This window comes from Peromyscus eremicus, chromosome 6 (genome assembly GCF_949786415.1).
Source record: "Peromyscus eremicus chromosome 6, PerEre_H2_v1, whole genome shotgun sequence".
Classification (NCBI taxonomy): Eukaryota; Metazoa; Chordata; class Mammalia; order Rodentia; family Cricetidae; genus Peromyscus; species Peromyscus eremicus.
The window spans coordinates 117,534,633-117,554,211 of record NC_081421.1 but is presented as its reverse complement, the minus strand read 5'-3'; the positions used below and the strand labels follow the sequence as shown (position 1 = coordinate 117,554,211).

Genomic DNA, 19,579 nt, shown 5'->3' with positions numbered 1-19,579 from the left:
ATATTTTACATTTATTTGATAGGTTACAATAAACACTTATTTTTCTTTGCCAAGAAAGCTCTGTTTGGTTTTGGGTATCAAAGGCAGGTAAGTATAAGTTCTCTTATAACAAAGAGAAACTAAGTTCTCTCTGTTTCCATTCTCAAGATGAGGTTGGTGGTAAACTCCTGAAAACCTGAACACCTAAAAGCAGTTGGAGAACTCACAGTTTAAGAACTAATCTCAGTTCAGCGAAGCATCAAACTGGTCTGAAACTTCAGTACTCTGAAGAGTGCATAGACAGGCACATATTTCCAAATGAATACCTCAGTTCCTACACAAAATCTAATTGTTTAGTTTTCATGAGACTTGTGTGTGCTGTGTCATTTTTATTGATGTGTTATTTCTGTAAGGTTGCAAGATCAGAAACCAATGTCTACCATATAATAGTTAAAACCTCCTAGGAAATACTGCTCAAGGACACATTATGCATGGGTTTATAAAACTGGGTGATGCTAACTGCCTCTCTTTCGGTTTTTAAATGAAATATCCAAAAATACATCCTCTCATAAAAGTATCCAAGCATACCTCATGAATGCATATGGTATATTCATATTTACGTATGCTATTATTTGCAATTAATTTATACATATACATTCACATGTATATTTTATCAGGTATACTTCATAAATAAAAGCAATCAATCTATTAAATGCTAAGCTCTATAAAGAAAAATGTTACAGATTCATTTCCCTGTGAGAGAAAATGGATGTTCTTAAATTGATTCACCTGAGTTTTAATAGCTAGATATTGAAAAGATGTTTATTTCCCTCCACTTCTTGGGTTTCTGTGAATAGCTAACTCTCACTAGTGTAAATGTCCTGGCCTCTTTCCAGAACTACATTATCTGATTATTGGATTTAAAGGGAGGATGCAAGCTTGGCTGGCTCAGCCCTTGCAGAGAAGTGGCATGCCCACTTGCACCCTAGCCCTCATGGAACTAAGGGAATAGAAATTTTGTGTTGAGCCAACTCTGGTTTGAAAAGGATAAGTTTGATCTTGTAATTTGGTATTAGAAACTCACTGGCATCATCTACATCATTTCCCCAGTACAGCTTGTCAGCAGAATTACATTTTGAACTCTCAGGATTCTGAACTTGGGCAGGAATGACGATGCATTTACAAACACCTCATAATGCTTAGACTCTTTTTTTTAATGCTTAGACTCTTAACCCCAGGCTCATCTGAGCATCTCCCAGAAGTCCAGAACTGACGATTTCAGGACCAGGAACATCTCTCCTGAACACAAAGATTAGAAGGAAATAAAAGACAGGAAGTAATCGTGGATGTGACATCTTCCCAGACCAACCAGGAGACCATCCTCTGCCTTGCTCACAAAAGCTACCTGATCCATCAATTGAAACTGAGCTGTAAGAGCTAGAATTGCAGGATGACACAAAAGAGAACTGATAAATTCTGTCCTATGTGGGAATTTGAAGCTTCCCTGATTATGCACAGCATGCTACTCCTTAAAGAAGGGCTCTTCATTTCTGGGCTGCAATGTCAAAACAATGGTTAGCATCCTTTCAAATCGATGAAACCACTAAAGAAAGATTTATTTCCCATTATAACTGTGCAGTATAACTTTAATGTTGTCCACATATTTAAAAAATAACAGCTAACTTCGTCTCTGGGATTGTTATGATCAATTGGCTACTATTTGCAAAAAGATAAAACAGATTAGATATTCTACACAGTGTACATAAAACAAAATCTAAGACAAATATGTGTGTTGGTCCTTTCTAGGAAAAACATCTATTCTGTGATTACAGGTCACTGTGGTAGAAAGTGGGCTTCAGTGGCCTCCCCAAGATCTTCTACTATATCCATATCTAGTGATCCCATTTGCTCTTCATTTTTCAGCCTACTCCTTGACTCTTTTTTACTATGACTTCATATTCATGACTCCCTTTCTTCTACTTTAAGCAGCACTACAACTTTCGTATAATAAAACTGAAGTGGCAAAAGCTGGGAATGCAGCTCAGTGTATAGAGAACTTGCTTATCCTGTGTGAAATCCTGGGTTCAAGTTTCTATCACTAAACCAAGCTGCAACAAATACCCAAAGTTACAATTCACCTTTAATTCTAATAGGAATTGTAACTGTATGGGAACATTCTAAAATGGACTACTTTTTTATTCTGTACTTTTGCAGCTTAACAGTTGCTTCTTGTTGTTGTGTTTCCGACTTTTAGAAAACTACATGTTTTAACTGGACATGCATGAAACTGTATTTTGAGATAGAACTTGACAAAAATTTATCTCCTGCTGATTGCTGTGGCAATGTCTTGGTAGAAGCATGCTGAACAATAAAATCAAAGCAAATGCACCTTCTCAACCATACTGTTAACAAGGATGAATGTTGGAATGCCTAATAGTAGTTCATTTTATTCCAACATTTTGGAGTGCTCTTCAACAGGTTTTGAATACACACACACACACACACACACACACATATATATATATAAATCAAATATGCTTATCTCCAATCACATCACATCTATCACCTTTAGGTTAGCAATTGCTGTTCAGTTTCTTAAAGACAAAACTGGGCAAATCAAAGCTGTTTTGTAGATTAGAGAATGGATATAGTTTCAGTTTTTTGATGATGCCCTAGTTATATAAGCATAAAAAATATCCTAATCTTTTAGCCTCTCAATTTCAAACTATTTGATGCCATGTCTCTACACAAAACTCACGGGGGACTGAGGATGTAGAACTCACCTGGAGTTGCCCCAGTCGGGACCAATGCCTGTGATCGGCCCTCTTGTTTCAGTGGTGTACCTGTAAACCACCAGCAGGCACTGCTTGCAGAGCTCCACCAGGCGCTGGCAACACTGCAGCTGCAGAGGAGTCACCACCTCTGGGCTCTTACTGAAGATGCTCTCCCAAGAAGTTCTGTCGGCATAGAAACAGACATGACTTCGTGTTCACTGTTAAAAATGGCAACCAGCTAGATCACCTACCTAGCAACAAACTGGGAAACAAGGTAGAAATGGCCTCTCCCGTATGTAATGAATAGGAAAGTTTTATAATAGACACAAATTAGGAAGTTAGTCTTCATTTTTTAAAAACTGAATTATTATATAATTTTGTCTTTAAGTCCATTAGTGCTACCCACATGGATAGATAACAAAATGACTCATTCCTGCTTTAAAAAATGAAGCCGTTCCATATTAAAGTAAAGTATTTGGTTAATTTCTCTAATTTCAGGTATTCTAGGAATTTAGATTTTTTTGAATTCTATATTTAGCATAATGCTAGACACAAAGAGATTACAAAGTCATTGTAATTTAATTGATGGCTACCCTGCTCTAGGAAACTCAGTTTGGTTGATTATGAACATCCCTTTTAAAATACTCTCTGTATTAACTGTCCCTTATGCTTCCTCTAATGCAGACGTGTACTCTAGTAGTGATGCCACCCCAACAGGTACTCACCTCCCACACAGGAGCTGGTGTCCTTCTTTCAGGAAACTCACTCCAAAGTGAGAACAGCTCACAACCCCCTGAAAGCCCCATTTGTTTGTGTGTGCATGTTTGTCTGTGTTACTCTTATCAAATCCCAAGCTATCGTCCAAGGCTTAATTCCGGAGTACCTTAGCATGGATAGAGGAGGGGTAACTCTTCAAACCTTGAGAGGAAAGTGGCTTGAAATTTTGTAATGGCTCAAGTCTCTTTTTACAAAAGCCAACTTTTGTAATCCTCATCAAGAAAGAACAGGTTTTCAGAAAGAAAAAAAAAATACTAAGGAAAAATCTTTTTCCATGAAATAAAAAAAAGTCTCAAAAGGAAAATCCAAAGACTCAATTTTCAACCTTCTGTAACTATTCTATATATTTGGAATTTTAAAAAATTCTTTACACACTTCAAAGTGTTTACAGGTTTTTTGTTTTGTTTTGTTTTTCCCTGAAAAACTATTATTTATTTTCTGAGGAAAAACATGTTTCAAGAAGACAGCATGTCATCAGCAAAGGACAGATTTTCCTACAGGGTTAAAGCTCAAGTGAGTTCATTGAAAGAAGTGGATTTTCTTCTGGGGTCAGAAATGTTAAGGTCTAAATATAATAATTTTTCCTTAGCAAAGGCATAAACATTTCTAATCCATAAACAATTAAATGCTAGCTCAATTAACTCAAAATTTACTACTAAACATTTAACAATATATATGTGTTATCAAGACATATATTATAGCTACAGATATAAAATTAACTTTCCTAATTGAAGCAAGAAAACACTAGAGAAGATAATTACCATTTATGTTTGTATTTAATATGCATAATCTAAAAGACCTTAGACGTCTGAGATGAGAGATGTAAAATTGTATATGCCTGTAAATACACATAGAAAACATCCTATGTTTCAACTGCCCATCTAGCCCTCTCTGCTGGGATTCTCATATGTCTATGAACATCTATCTCCCTCATTACCCTCCATGTTGAATAGGACTATTAAAATTTTTTATACTTTGAAACATCTGATTAGATCTGTACCAGGTCTCTCACATCAAGGTTATTTTTCTTTACTGACCTTGAGATTTAGAGGGAAGAGAGGAAGAAAAAATATGGAAGAAAGATATTCTTCATTTCAATTTGATGTAACTTGTTTACATAATGTGTGAAGTTTGTCTCTGAGGCCATTGATGCATGGCTAGTCAGTTTTCTGGCTCCTGCTTACAGAAGGAAAACAGCTTTGACTGGCCTACCATTCTCTTTTCAAGACAAATGTATGAACCACTGTCCTATACACACTGGCAAAACACTTCATTCTAGTATATTAGTTATATTCAAATATCAGCATACAAAACTCCTCATAAGAGAAGAGGAAATGAGTAAGACCCAAGTCTTGTTGCCAGAGACTACCAGAGCCAATACACAAGAGAGCTGTGATATTCAGCAACGTGCGCTCCTCAGCTGCAGGTATATATGAAATGTTCCTTTGCTACCCTTGTTCCAAAGTAATAGCACAAAGGTTTTTGTTATTGTTCTTGTTGTTTTTAACAAAGGTAAAGGAGATAGAAAGAGTTGAAAATTCCAGTGCTTTCAAATCAAAGAACCCAGGGGTCTCCTTGCCTGCTTTCTGAATCTAAATTCAAAGGGAATAAAAGCACTAACATCAATGAATTCCAAAAGAAAAATTAAATGACTAAATAGTTCTTTTGGGTTTTCCCTAATCCTCAGAGAAATATTAAAGGGGATGGCTTTAGATGACATTTTTAGTGACATAATGACAAGGGATAAAATCCTGAATACTTCTCACAACAAAGAGGGGTTAATGAAATCCCAAGACTTTGAAAGTCCTCCTATTATTCGATAATCCAACCACTTCACCCTCTCTCTTATGAAAATTTTAATAAAACATTTATCTGAAGGGAAATAATTTATTCCTTTGTACTCTGGAAGAAGACTAACTGATGGTTAAATGTACAGAGAAAGGAGAAAGAACAGTTTTGCTTTGTCTGATTAAAATGTAGACAGTCTATCAAGTGAGTAAACAATCACTAGAAGAAAGACTTGAGTGCTGGAGACCTACCATGAACACAGCCAAATGGGAGGGCTGTGAAGGAAGAGGGTTACATCACTTAATGTCTACATTTTGTGCATGTGTTTTTCAAACTAGTTCAAAACCTAGAACCAAGCCAGTCTGTGAAGCCGCTTGTTTGTGTTTGGCCCTCAGTTTGGATCTTCCACAGTTCTACTTTATTTTTTGAAGCTTTGCCCATCACTATGTATTCCTTTAACAGCTGCTTTGACAGCTAGGAAGTCGAGGTGAAATCCTGTCTTCTCATTTCCAAGGAATGATTTTAGCTAAGGAAAAAAAGTATAGCTTTCTTTCTCAGTTACAATGTAAATATTAGACAAATACAACTTAAGTAACTCTTGGGTAGCTCCATTGTATGTATGGACAAGTATGCCTCTGTCTTTTAACATATCCAAGAATGTGTCTTAGAATGTTTCTAAAAGTTTATTTCTGAACTAAGATCTTAAAAATAAATAATAAAGCTTCCATATGACAAACTCCCACAGAAAATGTTTTGGGCTAAAGGTCTAAACCAGAATCTCTTGCTCTGGGTACAGAAAGGACTGGAGAATCCTTTTCCACATGGTTCTTTGCTACACCATTTCCCCTTTCTCTTCATCTCCCCCTTTCTCCTCCACATTCTCCCTCTCCTCCCCCTCCTCTTCCTCACCGCTTTATGTGGTCAACACCTATTCTTCCTGCAGGTCTCAACTGAAATGTTACTCACCATAGCCATCTGTCCTGAGTTAGAGTCCACAGAAATCTAGAATTCTCTTAGCCCAGGAAAACACAGCAGATAATTTTATTTAAGGAAATTTCAAGAACTACACTGCTCACAAGACTGACTACAATCAGAATGTGGACCATCAAAACCCTTCCAGCGGGGTAGAAGTGATGGCTCGGTGGTTAAGAGTGCTTCCTGCTCTTCCAAGAGGACCTGACTTTGAATCCCAGCATCTACATTGCGCAGGTCACAACACCAGTAGCTCTAGCGTCAGGGGATCCAATACCCTCTTTGGGGCTTTATGGACACCTGCACTCACATGTACATATCCTCAAAAAACCAGACACACAGAATTTTTTAAACAAAATATATCTTTAATAAAAACCCTCCCAGGGAGGACTACATGGAACCAAAGGGTTCTTGGGCATGAGCATCCAAGAATAGAAAGATCAGGATATTTGCTGTCTAATACAAAAGACCTAGGCTGAATTTATTGAAACTAGAAAGGAAGATTTATAATACTTTTTCAATGTCTCTGGAGGTAGGCAAGATAGCTTATTTGTTTAATCTTATTCCTGTGTATTAACACACAGAGACAGGAATGGAGCTGTCCTATTGTTATTTAAATTATTTGTCTAATATTTTCCACATAGCTGAGCAAGAAAGCAACTTTTTTTATTAAAATCATTCTTTGAGAAATGAAACTAGATTTCTTTCATCCTATCTTATTAGCTGTCAGATCAGCTATTAAAGGAGTTCATACTGATGGGGCAAAGCTTCAAAAGCTACAGTAGAATTGTGGAAGATCCAAAGTGAGGACCAAACACAAGTAGTACCATGTGGCTTCACGGAGTCAAGAAAGCCTACAAAGCTCACTTGTTTATCTATCAAAAAAAGCTCAGAGCTAAACATCTAAAACCACCAGCGTGAAAGAAATGGGTGTAGAGTGAAGCCATATTAAACTCCAAAGTATTTCTCCTCCACCTGCTCAGGCATAACTGGCTAAGGATTTGGCTAATGTTGGGGGCTTGAAGTGAAGCAAATGGCAAATGCTGGTCAATGGCAAATACGTCTGGGAACAGCCAAGAAGGCCCTTCTCTTAGAGCTCAACTCAGACTTCCCGGGTTTAAATGGAGGCTCACCCAGTTTCTATGGGAGCCTGAATAATTTACATATTCTGTACATGTTTTAGTTTCTTTGCCTGTCAAATTAAGATAATAGTAATAGTTTACTCTAGATATTTTATAGTGATTATATGAACAACTGTCCTATGCTTCGTAAACCATCAATAAGCGTGGCTTACCACAGCTGTCAGTATTTGTAGGGAAAGATACCACCAGAAAAATTTGCACAGACTATTATGTTAGTGGCAGGTGAAAAGGAAACTCAGCCAGGCCAGAATGTGTTACCAAATAGAGTGAATAAATAAAACCCTGTGATCAATGAAGTCACCAGACATATACCATTAGATATTGACACTGGCAAATACCCAGCACTAAGATAAGTAGCAAACTGTATCACAGCTTTCCATGGTTGGCAGGAGCTGAAATCCATATGTAGAAGCAAGCTAAAGGATCAACAAACAAACCAAACCAAAAAGAGTTCTGACGGAAACATTCCAGAAAGCCATCAATTAGAGGGCTTTAGAACGCAGATCAAATATTTCACCTAAATCTCTGTAGGGATGTCTTATAGGCAAGATTGTCCTCAGATGGCATCACATCCCAGAGTGCTCTTCTCCTGGTGAATGACAGATGAGGGAAAACACATATTGCTGAGAAGGGGTCTGCAAAAGGCATGAATGACTCGGAGTCTCAGAGCAGAACAGTATGTTAAGATTTTTCAACACAGATAGGTGTACTCTGGGCCTCTACATAGGGCTCAAATCATGCAGAATGGACAGATTTTTAAGATATTTGAAAAATGATGAGTTTTTCTGGAGTATGTACCAAACAGGAGAGTAAAGACTAAAGAAGGTAGAATGAGTGTTTTAGACAGCCTGTGTCTGTAGACAAGTTTAGATTCTGATGATAGATGAGGGAAATCACTACAGCTTAGGCAATAATCTTGATAATAAAATAAAATAAATAAATGAAACACTGGAGTCAAGACTGCCCAGAAATCTCTTTTATTGCTCATGTATGTATAAGTATGTATGTTTGTGTGTATGTGTGCAGTATATGTATGTATGTGTGTAGTGTATGTATGTGTGTGTGTCTGTGTGTGTAATGTGTATGCATATTTCTGTATGTATGTGTGTATGCATGGTGTGGTATGTATATTCTGTGTGCACGCACATGTGTTTGATGTCGGGTCCCTCCATCAAACTTGATTTTGATTTCTTGATTTCTCTCTACCTTATTTTTGGAAAGAAAGGTCTCTCATTGAGCCCAGAGCTCACTATTGACTTACACAAATCAACTTAATTGATATAAGTTATACTTGAATACTATAATTATATGCAATAAAAATTCATATTTTAAAAGACTATTATAAAGATATTTGACCATGTCCTTTGTCTGCCTCTATAGCTAATAGTAAAATATTTAAAATTGCAGTAACAGAGAATTAAATGACTTCAACTTACCCTGAATCACAGAAACAACTCCACAGACCTTGGCCATGACTCCAGAGTAAGCGATTAAACACCCGGTTGAAAATCCGGTATAAACTCACTTCTTCAGCATCGGGGACCCTCCAGATCCTTGGAAGAACTGTACGGACACTTGATTTTACTATGTCTAAAACCTAATGGAAAAACAAGTACTTAAAATCTACATATGCATACGTGAGTCTTAAGTTCAAAGATATCTCTTATCAAAGAAAGGTGTGTGTCACCTCCTGTAGCCCAGGCTGACCCAGACTTTATTATGTCACTGAAGCTGGCTTTGAGTTCCTGAGTCTCTTGCTTCAACCTCCCAATGCTCCCATTATGGGTATGTACCACTATGCTGGCTTAAATGTAAGAGATGAATGTGTGTGTGGAGAGAGGAGGGGAGGAGAGGAGAGGGGCAGGAGAAAGGACAGGAAGGGAGAGGGAAGGAGATGGGGGAGAGGAGGAAGAAGAGGAGGAAGAGGGAAACCGTAAGAGAAAGGGAGATGAACCAAACAGAAACATAGACCAACGCACTTGTGAAAGTCTGTTGATCAGTGATGCTGCTTGAGTAAGAAGAGAATACCAATACAAGTGGAGATCTTTAAAAAAAATGCTTTATGAAAAAGATCACATGAAGTTGAACCCTTAGTTCACTCAAACCACAAACTCCAACTCTAAAAGTATTGAAATGTCAAATGTTAAAAAAAATAAACTATTTCAATGTCAATGGGTAAATATCTTTTAGACCCTAAGTAAGAAAAAATTTAAGTTGCATAACATCATGATCATATTATTATAAAGCACAGGGATTCATTAAAAATATCATAAAGACAAAGAGAGACACCATGGCACATTTGTGATCTCATTAGTGGAGAGACAGGACAGGCAGATTCCTGAAGCTCACTGTTGTTGCTCGAATCACAATTGGTCTTAATAAAAACCCAGAGCCAGATATTAGGGTGAAAGCTGAAAGGTCAGAGAAGAAGAGCAAGCCACAGCCACCACCTCTTACCTCACCAACTCCTCAGCCTGAAAGAGCCCATTGGCTGAATTATCTTGTTAATTGCTCTTAGATCTGTTTCCATTCTCCATTTATCTGATTTCTTTTTAATAACAAATGCAGGAGAATTCCAAGTATTGGTTGATTCTTCAATTGCTGAACATTTAACTGCTCTTGTACCAGCTGTTCTAAGGTCTGTAGTTTCTCTGTTGTTAAAGGCCATTGCTTAACCCATACAGGCTTGTCTGTTAACCATTTTAAAGGTAGAGCTGTTGGTGTCTATGAAAGATCAGCAGCTGTGGTGCCCTGTCCTTGTACAAGCTGAATGATCAGTGACTGTACTTTATAATACCTTCTAATATTTTTCCCAGAAATATATGTTAGTTCATGGTTTGTTTCTGTGATTGGAGGAATGTTAATCAGGGTATTCCATTACTGTAACAAATCACATTCCCATAAATTCATGGATATATTAGCCACATATAGCTTTAATCTTCCTCTCTGTCCTCTGGCCCTATACATTTGACCCACCTCACACTCTGTTTCACTTGAGATAATGCTCCAGTCCCTAAAAGCTGATTATTTACTTCCTGAAGAGGCCAATTTGGATGCCAAGTTTCTGGTGAAATTATTGTTACATCTACTCCAGTGTCTACACGACCTTCAATGACAACATCATTTATTCATATTTTCAATCTTGGTCTTTATGCACTTATAGAAGTTTGCCAAAAAATTCACTTTAAGGTTTCTCTTGAAGTTTTTGTTCTCTCTTCTCTGTTCAGTCATCCAGGAGTATGGTGTTTTACAATAGGCATTAGGTTCTTTAATTGCTCTGGGAAGGAGTTTCCTCCATGATGACAGGAAAGACTGAATGGAATTTGACATGGGGGCCTGTGAGAGCCCCTCAGGGAGTTTCCCTACCACAAAGGCAAAGGATTACCTTGTCTGTTCCTTGTTGATCTACATTCATTAGTACAATGTCTGCCTTTGCCATACCTTCTACATAATCCAGAAGGGAGGAGCATTCTGTTGGGATTATTTCTTTAAAAAAAAAACATTGTTTCTAGGAACACCCTGTTTTCAGTCCCTTTTTAGATGACCTTGTTTACTATAATTGAAACATTTGACATTACAATTTTTCTTCAAACCTCTGGAAATCACCTCTCCTATCCAAGCATCATCATGATCATGAGATTCAATACTGATTGTATCTCAGGTCCATTCCTCCAAGGGTGTTGATCTTACCTTTAACGGCCTAATTACCCTTTTGCATTGTGCATTAGCATTTTCAAAAGCCAGAGATTCAATTATTATTTGTCTAGCTTCTGAATTTGGTATCATTCTATTTACTGCTGAAGTCAGTCTTTGTAAGAAATCAGTGTAAGTTTCTTTGGAGTCCTGTATAACTTTTGTAAATGACTCAATTTTCTTTCCTACTTCTTCAATTCTTTCTCAAGTTTTCAGGGCTGCTGTGTAGCATAAAGCCAGGGTGTGATCATCATATAAAGATTATCTTTATAGATCAACATAATCGCCCTCTCCAAGAATTTGATCTTGGCAAATTTCAATATTCTAGTCCTACTCCATTGTTCAGTGGTCTTAGCCTCATCCTTCCACCAGGTCCTCCATTGTAATTGGGGACCAGCCTCTAAGACTGCTGTAACCAACTCTCTCCAGTCTTGAGAGATAATTCTATTGCAAGCTGACCACCAGTTTAACATCTGCTTCACAAAAGGTGAGTGCATGCCATCTGAGACTATTGCTTCCTTGAATCTCCTCAAGTCTAACATTTGCACAGGAGTCCATTCATCTCTTACACACCCTTGAGGATTCTATCATTTGGTAGTTCCTATAAGGTTCCTGGATAAATTAAGGTTGACTGAAAGCCTTAGACTGTTTCTCTGAACCTTATAATTCAATGTTGAAATTGGTTCTCCTTTAAATTCCTCTGTCTGAGCCGGGCGGTGGTGGCGCACGCCTTTAATCCCAGCACTCGGGAGGCAGAGCCAGGCGGATCTCTGTGAGTTCGAGGCCAGCCTGGACTACCAAGTGAGTTCCAGGAAAGGCGCAAAGCTACACAGAGAAACCCTGTCTCGAAAAACCAAAAAAAAAAAAAAAAAATTCCTCTGTCTGGGTCTGAATATCTCTATGATCTGTTTTAACAAGTTTTTCTAAAACTTTTATCTTGGCACTCACATTATCCAACTTTATTGAAGATAAAACAAATAATCAAACAAATAATATTTATAATTGACATTATAAATCCCATCAACATTAATCACCCTCTCATTTAATTACTCCATTTTCAGACCGTTGAATATATTATGAAAGAGACCAAACTCTTTCCATTGTAATAGTGTTTCCCATTTTTTAATGTGGGGAAAAAACTCTCTCTGACTTTTTTTTAAACTAATTCTCCTCTTTAAGAAGCAGGCGGATCTTTGTGAGTTCAAGGCCAGCAAAGTGAGATCCAGGAAAAGTGCAAAGCTACACAGAGAAACCTTGTATCAAAAGAAAAAAACAAAAAACAAAAAAAAAGAAAAAAAGAAAAAAGAAATCCCAATTGACTCACCAATTCTGCTGACAATGATGATTCAGATGACAGTGAAGTGAGGTAGTTACCTAGTGTGGCAGCCGCCCAAGGAGGAGTTACAGTAAAAGCCACAACCCACTGGGAGAGGGAAGAAGTGAAAGAGCCAGCTGTCTGCACAAGGGAATACACAAAAGCAGCTAACTCCTGTGGCTTTTGCAGCCCAAAAGTCTATGCAGGTTGCTGCAGAGAGGCTTCAACAAAATCTTAGCTGGCAGGGTAGGGACTTCGGCCCAGGTCGGGTGGAGACTCTGGTCACATGCAGCTCCGACCTGAGCCGGTGGCTGCAAAGTCACAGGCAAGTGGTTTTTTCATGAATTCGTGCCCCAAAAGTTGGATGTCAGATGTTGCACGAATCCTGATTGGTCTTAATAAAAACCCAGAGCCAGATGTCGGGGTAAAAGCTGAAAGATCAGAGAAGAAGAACAAGCCACCGCCACTACCTCTTACCTCACCAACTCCTCAGCCTGAAAGAGCCCATTGGCTGAATTACCTTGTTATCAGCTCTTAGATCTGTTATCATTCTCCACACTGGCCTATCCTCTGGGTTCAGGGAGAGGATCCATCTCAAAAAACGTGAGTTGGGGGCAGGGTAGATGGCTTAGCAGATAAAGCTGCTTGTCACTCAGCAATGGAAGTCTGCTGACCTATGTTCACTCCCCAGAACGCTTGAGAAAATAGAAGCAAAGAACCACCTCCACAAGGCTTCTCTCTGAGCTCCATGTGTTCACGAGCTCCATGTGTTCACAACAGCTATGCATCCCCCAAACACACACATAATAAGAGCAAATGAAAAACTAATAAGAAAAAAATAAGCTGGGGAGAAATCAAGGAAGACTGATAATGTTGACCTCTGGTCCCCACTAGGATGCATACAATATATAATGTGTGTGCACATACATACACACACACACACACACACACACACACACACACACACACTCATACATACAAAAACACAGTATATAACACACACACTCATACATACAAAAACACAGTATATAACACACACACACACACACACACACACACACACACACACACACACAGGTCCACAGCCTCACAGTGCTGTCAGTGTGAGGAGCAGATCCCCATTCAGATGGGGTGGTGGGGGGCAGAGGGGAGGTTGCTGTAGGTGTTGGATTCACAAACGTGAAATAAAAGCACAGGCCATCCACAGACTGATGAGGAGACTATCACAAAACAAGTACTGTAATCAACCTGAACGAATGAGACTCAAGAGGCCCTAAGAAATATGCAAAAAGCCTTTCAAGAAAAATAATCAGGTGCTAGACTCTTAAGCAATGGACATAACTATTTCCGACAAAATGTTATAAAGAAGAGATATCAACAAACAGAACCATTCTAACTTAAGTTCAATGATGATTAGTTTTTTCCCTTAACATTTTATCAACTTATGAATATTGCCTATAAAAATGAAAGCAAAAGATAAAACGGTTTAAAAGAAAAAAGAGGGTGCTACAGAGAGGACTCAGCTTTTAAGAGGGCTTCCTGCTCTTGCAGAGGACCAGAGTTCTCTTCCAGGCACCCAGGGAGGCAGCTCACAACCCCCTGAACTCTGATTGGAGAGGATCTGTCACCCTCTTCTGAACTTTTGGGCACTTGTTTTCACAAGTACATGGAGACTCTTGAAGACACAATTGCTGTCTACAGGAACAAGCAGTAATTGGAAAGAGGAGAATGAATCATTTGTTTCTCTAAGCACTCGCTAGTGATTATTAAGTGATATCAGCTGCTGATGACCAAGTTCAGTTTCAAGCAAACACCCATTTAAAACTCAATTCGGTAAAACCTATTTTCAAAATCATATTGTTCTTTCTGGAAGAATACCAGACCAGCTACCGCTCCTCACAGTAAAGTGTGTGAGTCACACAGTGGCTTCACTTCCCTTCGTCCTGGTCTATTACTATGACGTGGGGACAGAAATGCACATCCTGCAGTATGTTGAGGTGTATCAGTAAGCACAGGGAACAGAAGAGAGATAATGATAGATGCTATCCTGGATAATGACTCCTTAATTACAAAGAGGATTTTAAAAACACTTTCATATGAATTATTCACAAAAACACTGATATAATATTCATATCAGGCATCAATTTAATTTATGCTGTTTTAAATTTCATTTAAGCTATTCATTTAATGCTTTGCAATATTTAATGTAGAAAGCAGGACTCATGATTGGTGCAATGTAAGAATGAACAGTAGCAGAAAACATGATAAAAATTTAAATCATTTCTCAATTTTCTTTTCCACTTTCTGTCACAATGTATTAGTGAGTAATATAATGGGCCAAAAATCATAATTCAAGAATGAAAGAATAAAAAAGTAGCCAATTACAGGTTATCATAAGTTAATCTCAAGAATAAATATGAGTTATATAAAATAACCAAAATTGAACAATTCTATTAATACTCAGGATTTAAACATTACCCTAAGCAACTAGTTTTTACATTATATTATAAGAGACATTTATCTTTCAAATAAAAGAAATTTGAGATTAGGACATATTTATTCCTTCCTTTTTAAATATAGCCCCTGGTGATCACATGTGATTTGCAAGAACCAACAAGAAGGGTAACTAGTGCGGATTAGCTGACTGCCCTGTGCCGAGCACTGTGCAAAGCATACTAAGAGACTCTCTGGGTCATGAGTCTACACGTATTTTATTCTGAGTCTCAGGAAAAATTTAAGAGCATGACAGTCTCATATCCTAACGCACATATACCTGTAAGCCAGGGACATAGAGCTAGAGAAAGCCTCCATTCTACAACTACCATTCCCCACCAATATGGACCTGGGGAAAAAAATCTTCAGTCATCACAACTACTGTACAAGCCCCAGAGCTCAGGAGAGCTTTCCCCGTCTGGGGGAGTTAGGTGCCATCTGGTGAATGTAGATGCTTGCTTCTTTCCACAGATCATCATGGGTAGCTCCGATACCCTTTGATTCTCCTTGTTTTCTGTTTTCAAGAAGCCTCCTCTGAAGGCAAGCTTTGGTCTTAGGAGAGGGGATGAGTTGGAAAGATCCACTTCCATAGTTGAAGGGAATAGAAACCAAATGCTTCCTCTTTGTAATTCTGAAACCTCACACAAGCTCTTTGCTAACAGTGTCTGCATGTCCACCTGGGGAATTCTGTATCTTAAGACAGCATCACTTGCTAGGGACAGCCTACTTCCCACTAACCCACTGCAGAGTCCCTCAGTGACCAGATTTTCCTCTACCAGCCACCTGACTAACTTCTCATCTAATTAATAACAGAGCCAATGCCCTGCCCAGTCATACATGTCCCCAAAGGCTTAGGACAAGGTCTATCACTTACCGACTGCTTAAGAAGTGAAACCTATGCAGATGAGGTAGAAACCAGAGCTTAGATTTATTCTAAGCATGTCTGAATATATTAAGTCCTTAAATCTCAAAAAACAAAAACATAACATAAGCACTGCTGGTCCATGGCCCCTTTCCACAACCCCTGAGGCTGGAGTTCGTGATCATATATATTAATATTTCTATAGGAAAAGATTAAAATATTGAAAGCAAGATATAGCGATAAATAATATGTTATTTCCTGTCAGATCATGGTCAGCAAGTGAGTTCAAATGAGTTAAGCTTTGCCATCCAATGATTAGGTGAACTTTCAAGTTGCTAAAACATTTTGGATCTTTTAAGTGACAAATCAGATCCAGAACAGAAAGCAACTTCTCTAAGATTACAGACCACTCAGATCTCAGCCTCTCCCAACACTGCCGTACAGTTTTGTCTTCTCAAAGGCCAACAGTAGAAGCCTAGGAGACAAACCCTGACTATCTCTTCTTAGATTCCAACCTATTCTAACAGTGGTGCTTGGAAAGATAGATGGAGTCACTGTACAGCCAAGGGCACTAGACATCTCCTCCTTGTCCTTTGTGTCCATTGGGTTTGGACTGGATTGCTTAAAGGCTTCCAGGACAAGGCAAGGATAGTTGCATCTTTAGCAAACTACCCACAGGAAGGCAGAGGGCATGCAGGCCAGAATTCAGACCCAGACTGGGGTGAAAAAAAAACCTATTGCTTATTCAATTAGTGATTTACTTTTAGATTCCTGGTACGATCTTGTTAGACAACATTAGATAGAAGTTGAAGAGGGTTTTTGGTTAGTTTATTATGAGAAGTTGGATCTCCTGTATGCCACAGTGGCCTTAAACTTGTTATAGAGCTGAGGATAACAGTGAACTTATGATCCTCCTGCCTCCACTGCCCAAGTGCTGGGATTACAGGCACGTGATACCATGTCCAGCTGGGGATCGAACCTAGAGCTTTGTGCATGCTAGGCAAGCCTCTATTCACTGTGTTATACCCCCAGCCCAGATGCTGAATAATTTGTGAAGTATAATAAATAATAAATGACCAGCAAGGTGTCCTTGTGCTTATCTGTGGGCACAAGAAAAGCTAACCTATAGAATGTAAGTATCATTTCTTTATAAAATGACTTTTCCAAGCATCCCAATCCAACATTAAGCTCTCTGTGGGAAAAGTAAATGGAAGATTCAGTGAATGGCAACATTAATAAAATGAAAAGATTTGTCTTTGTGTGAAATATAGCACATCTGAAGGCATAAAACACACAGACAAATACATATTTTGCAAGTACAGATGCTGAATGACAAACTGCCCCATATGGCTGAGCAGTTGGTCCTAAATTAAAATAATGGCAAGAGGTGAAGATGGTTTTGAAGCAACATTAAAATCCCTGTGTGCTGCACTAATGATGCGTGCAGCCACTGTGGCTATGGGGTAAAGGCATCTTGGCTGACACGAAATGAACCACTACGAACAGCATCCCCATCAGCCCAAATGAAACAGAGATGGGAAACAGCAGCTCCGAAACACAGGCAGCAGCAGCAGCTAAGGTAGGTGTGAAAACGAATTTGCTACCAAGAAGCGCTAATAAACAAGGAGCCATTAGAAACCCTAAAACAAACGCAAATAGAATATGACAACATGACTGATTTCTCTCCACCCCCCATCTTTCTTTGGGCCTAGATATGGCAATGGAGAGTGTGCTTTTCAGTAAATTGGGCATTCTTCACAGCCCATCAACACAGCAGCATACTCATGCTTCATATACATTCCTTACAGAATGTCTGAGGCACAACTCTGGTCAGAAAGCTAGGCTGCAAAACTTACTTAACATCAGTAAGACTAACTATTCCCATCTCCACCCACTGAGGACTCCCCACCCACTGAGCTCCAGGAATGCAATTTATATTTTATACCCATTGTATTTTATACCCATTAAGGAAAATGTGAAGAAAAGCAAGTAATTTCATTTTCCAAGAAAATACATACATGTGCACACATGTATGAATACACACACACACACACACACACACACACACACTCACGGGAAAACATGTGGGAGTCTCTGTGTCTGACAAGCTAAGTTCTGAATTTCACAGCACTCTAATGAACCATCAACAATGTCACTGTCCTGCAACCGAAAAAGTGAGATAAATATGTATTTCAACAGTGGCCTCACAAGGGAAGTGCAAATACTTAGGATGTGCCAAACCCTCCCCAGTATCTTCAGAATTCATGTGGAAATGAGAAAATGAGTGAATTTTCACAGTCCCAACAGCACCTAGCGGAGTTCATAGACAAAACTGGCAATGAATAAATGCTTGTCAAGTTAAATCAAATAACACATAACCTGGGTGACAGCCATGGATACAGGGGACTCGGAGAAACCTGGTTTAAAGAGTTGGGTCATCTGATGTTTTCCCATTTAGAACCACCTGTGTAGTCAGCTACTGCCTACCTGCTACCTAGGCTGCTCCCAGCCAAGAACTGAGCATGGCTGGGACACAGCCCTGCCCTCCTGCCCAGAGCCAACCCTCCACCATGCAGTTTTTGTCTACCCTCTCCACCAGCCTGGCCAAAACTTTAAGATTAGCTTAAGTCTGAGATCATTTCCATCCGATCTAGTCACTTTTGTTCACGTGCGTCTGACCTGCGCTCCAGCCGAAGTCCTCTCCCCCACCCCACGCCCATCTCCTTCAGATCCCTCCGCATTATCATCTTAGGTGTTCCCCATGGAAACCTCTTCACTTCTAATTATCCCTGCTTAGCAACTGCCTCCCAGCGGAATAAAGTGGCAGAGTTCTCCAGTGATGATTGACTATTATCACAGCTGAAAGAAAAATGCATCTGATTAATCCAATTCTAATATGTTAATTAAACCTTTGGTTTTCTAAATGGGTAACATTTTATAATAGCTGACTGTACATTCCATGGCTGACTTACATTTCTGTATTTCCTCTTGTCTTGGATATATTTTCTAGCTTTATAAGGAAATAACACCAGATTAGACACAGATCAATATGGTAAGTCAACAGGCCATAACATTCTATACAGAATCGCATACACAAGGTTTAACTGCATACAGAGTTTCACTTTCTCACAAGAACTGTCCAGTGCCTAGAGCTATAAATCTCAGAGAAGGTCTAATAAGCCACTCAGGAGTGAGACTAGGAGTATATCAAACCCAAATCCATACTTTCCTAAGCCCAGGGTCTCTTTCCACCTCCTGACACTGACTCTCTCATTCTCCATATAAAGCTTTCTTTTCAATGCACTTTGGCTTGTTATATTAGCTCTTTCCTTATCAAAAGAACATAATTTAGTCAGTAATTTGTTACTCATTCCACTTCTGATGTCATCAGAAATAAACTTGCAATAGAGACAAGATGGAGAAAAATTATGTATATACCGAATTTATAATATAGATAAATCAGTCATGTTATGTGTCCTAACGATCCTTAACATGATAATTCAACACTTTTATTCCTGCCTGAGGTAACTTTTAGACATTTCAGGTAATTAATTTCCATACTCAGGATTAAGCAGAAAAAATGTTTAAAAATTTAATTAAAACAATAAATCTTTGTTTACAATGAAACTCAGTACCTCCCTTGTTGGCTGCTGTGATGAAGTGTGTTCATGGGTGTGTTTGTCCATGCTTCTTTTCACCGATATTGGTGGAAGAGCTATCAATTTGGCACAGTTACTTTTACAAGGACGTAAAGTTCTACACAATTTAGAACTTAGTGTACAAT

General features: G+C 38.7%; 1 protein-coding gene across 4 annotated transcripts in view; it reads right to left on the bottom strand.

Annotated features, from left to right (window-relative positions):
- The window catches only part of Ttll7 (tubulin tyrosine ligase like 7), a 133,382-nt gene that overhangs the window by 9,747 nt on the left and 104,056 nt on the right, over positions 1-19,579 (bottom strand). For all 4 annotated transcript variants that reach the window (XM_059266425.1, XM_059266426.1, XM_059266427.1 and 1 more), the window contains 2 exons: positions 8,869-9,029; positions 2,763-2,936 (listed from right to left, as the gene is read on the bottom strand). In XM_059266425.1, the coding sequence (XP_059122408.1) occupies positions 2,763-2,936; positions 8,869-9,029 (335 nt within the window). The remainder of the gene's footprint in view (positions 1-2,762; positions 2,937-8,868; positions 9,030-19,579) is intronic.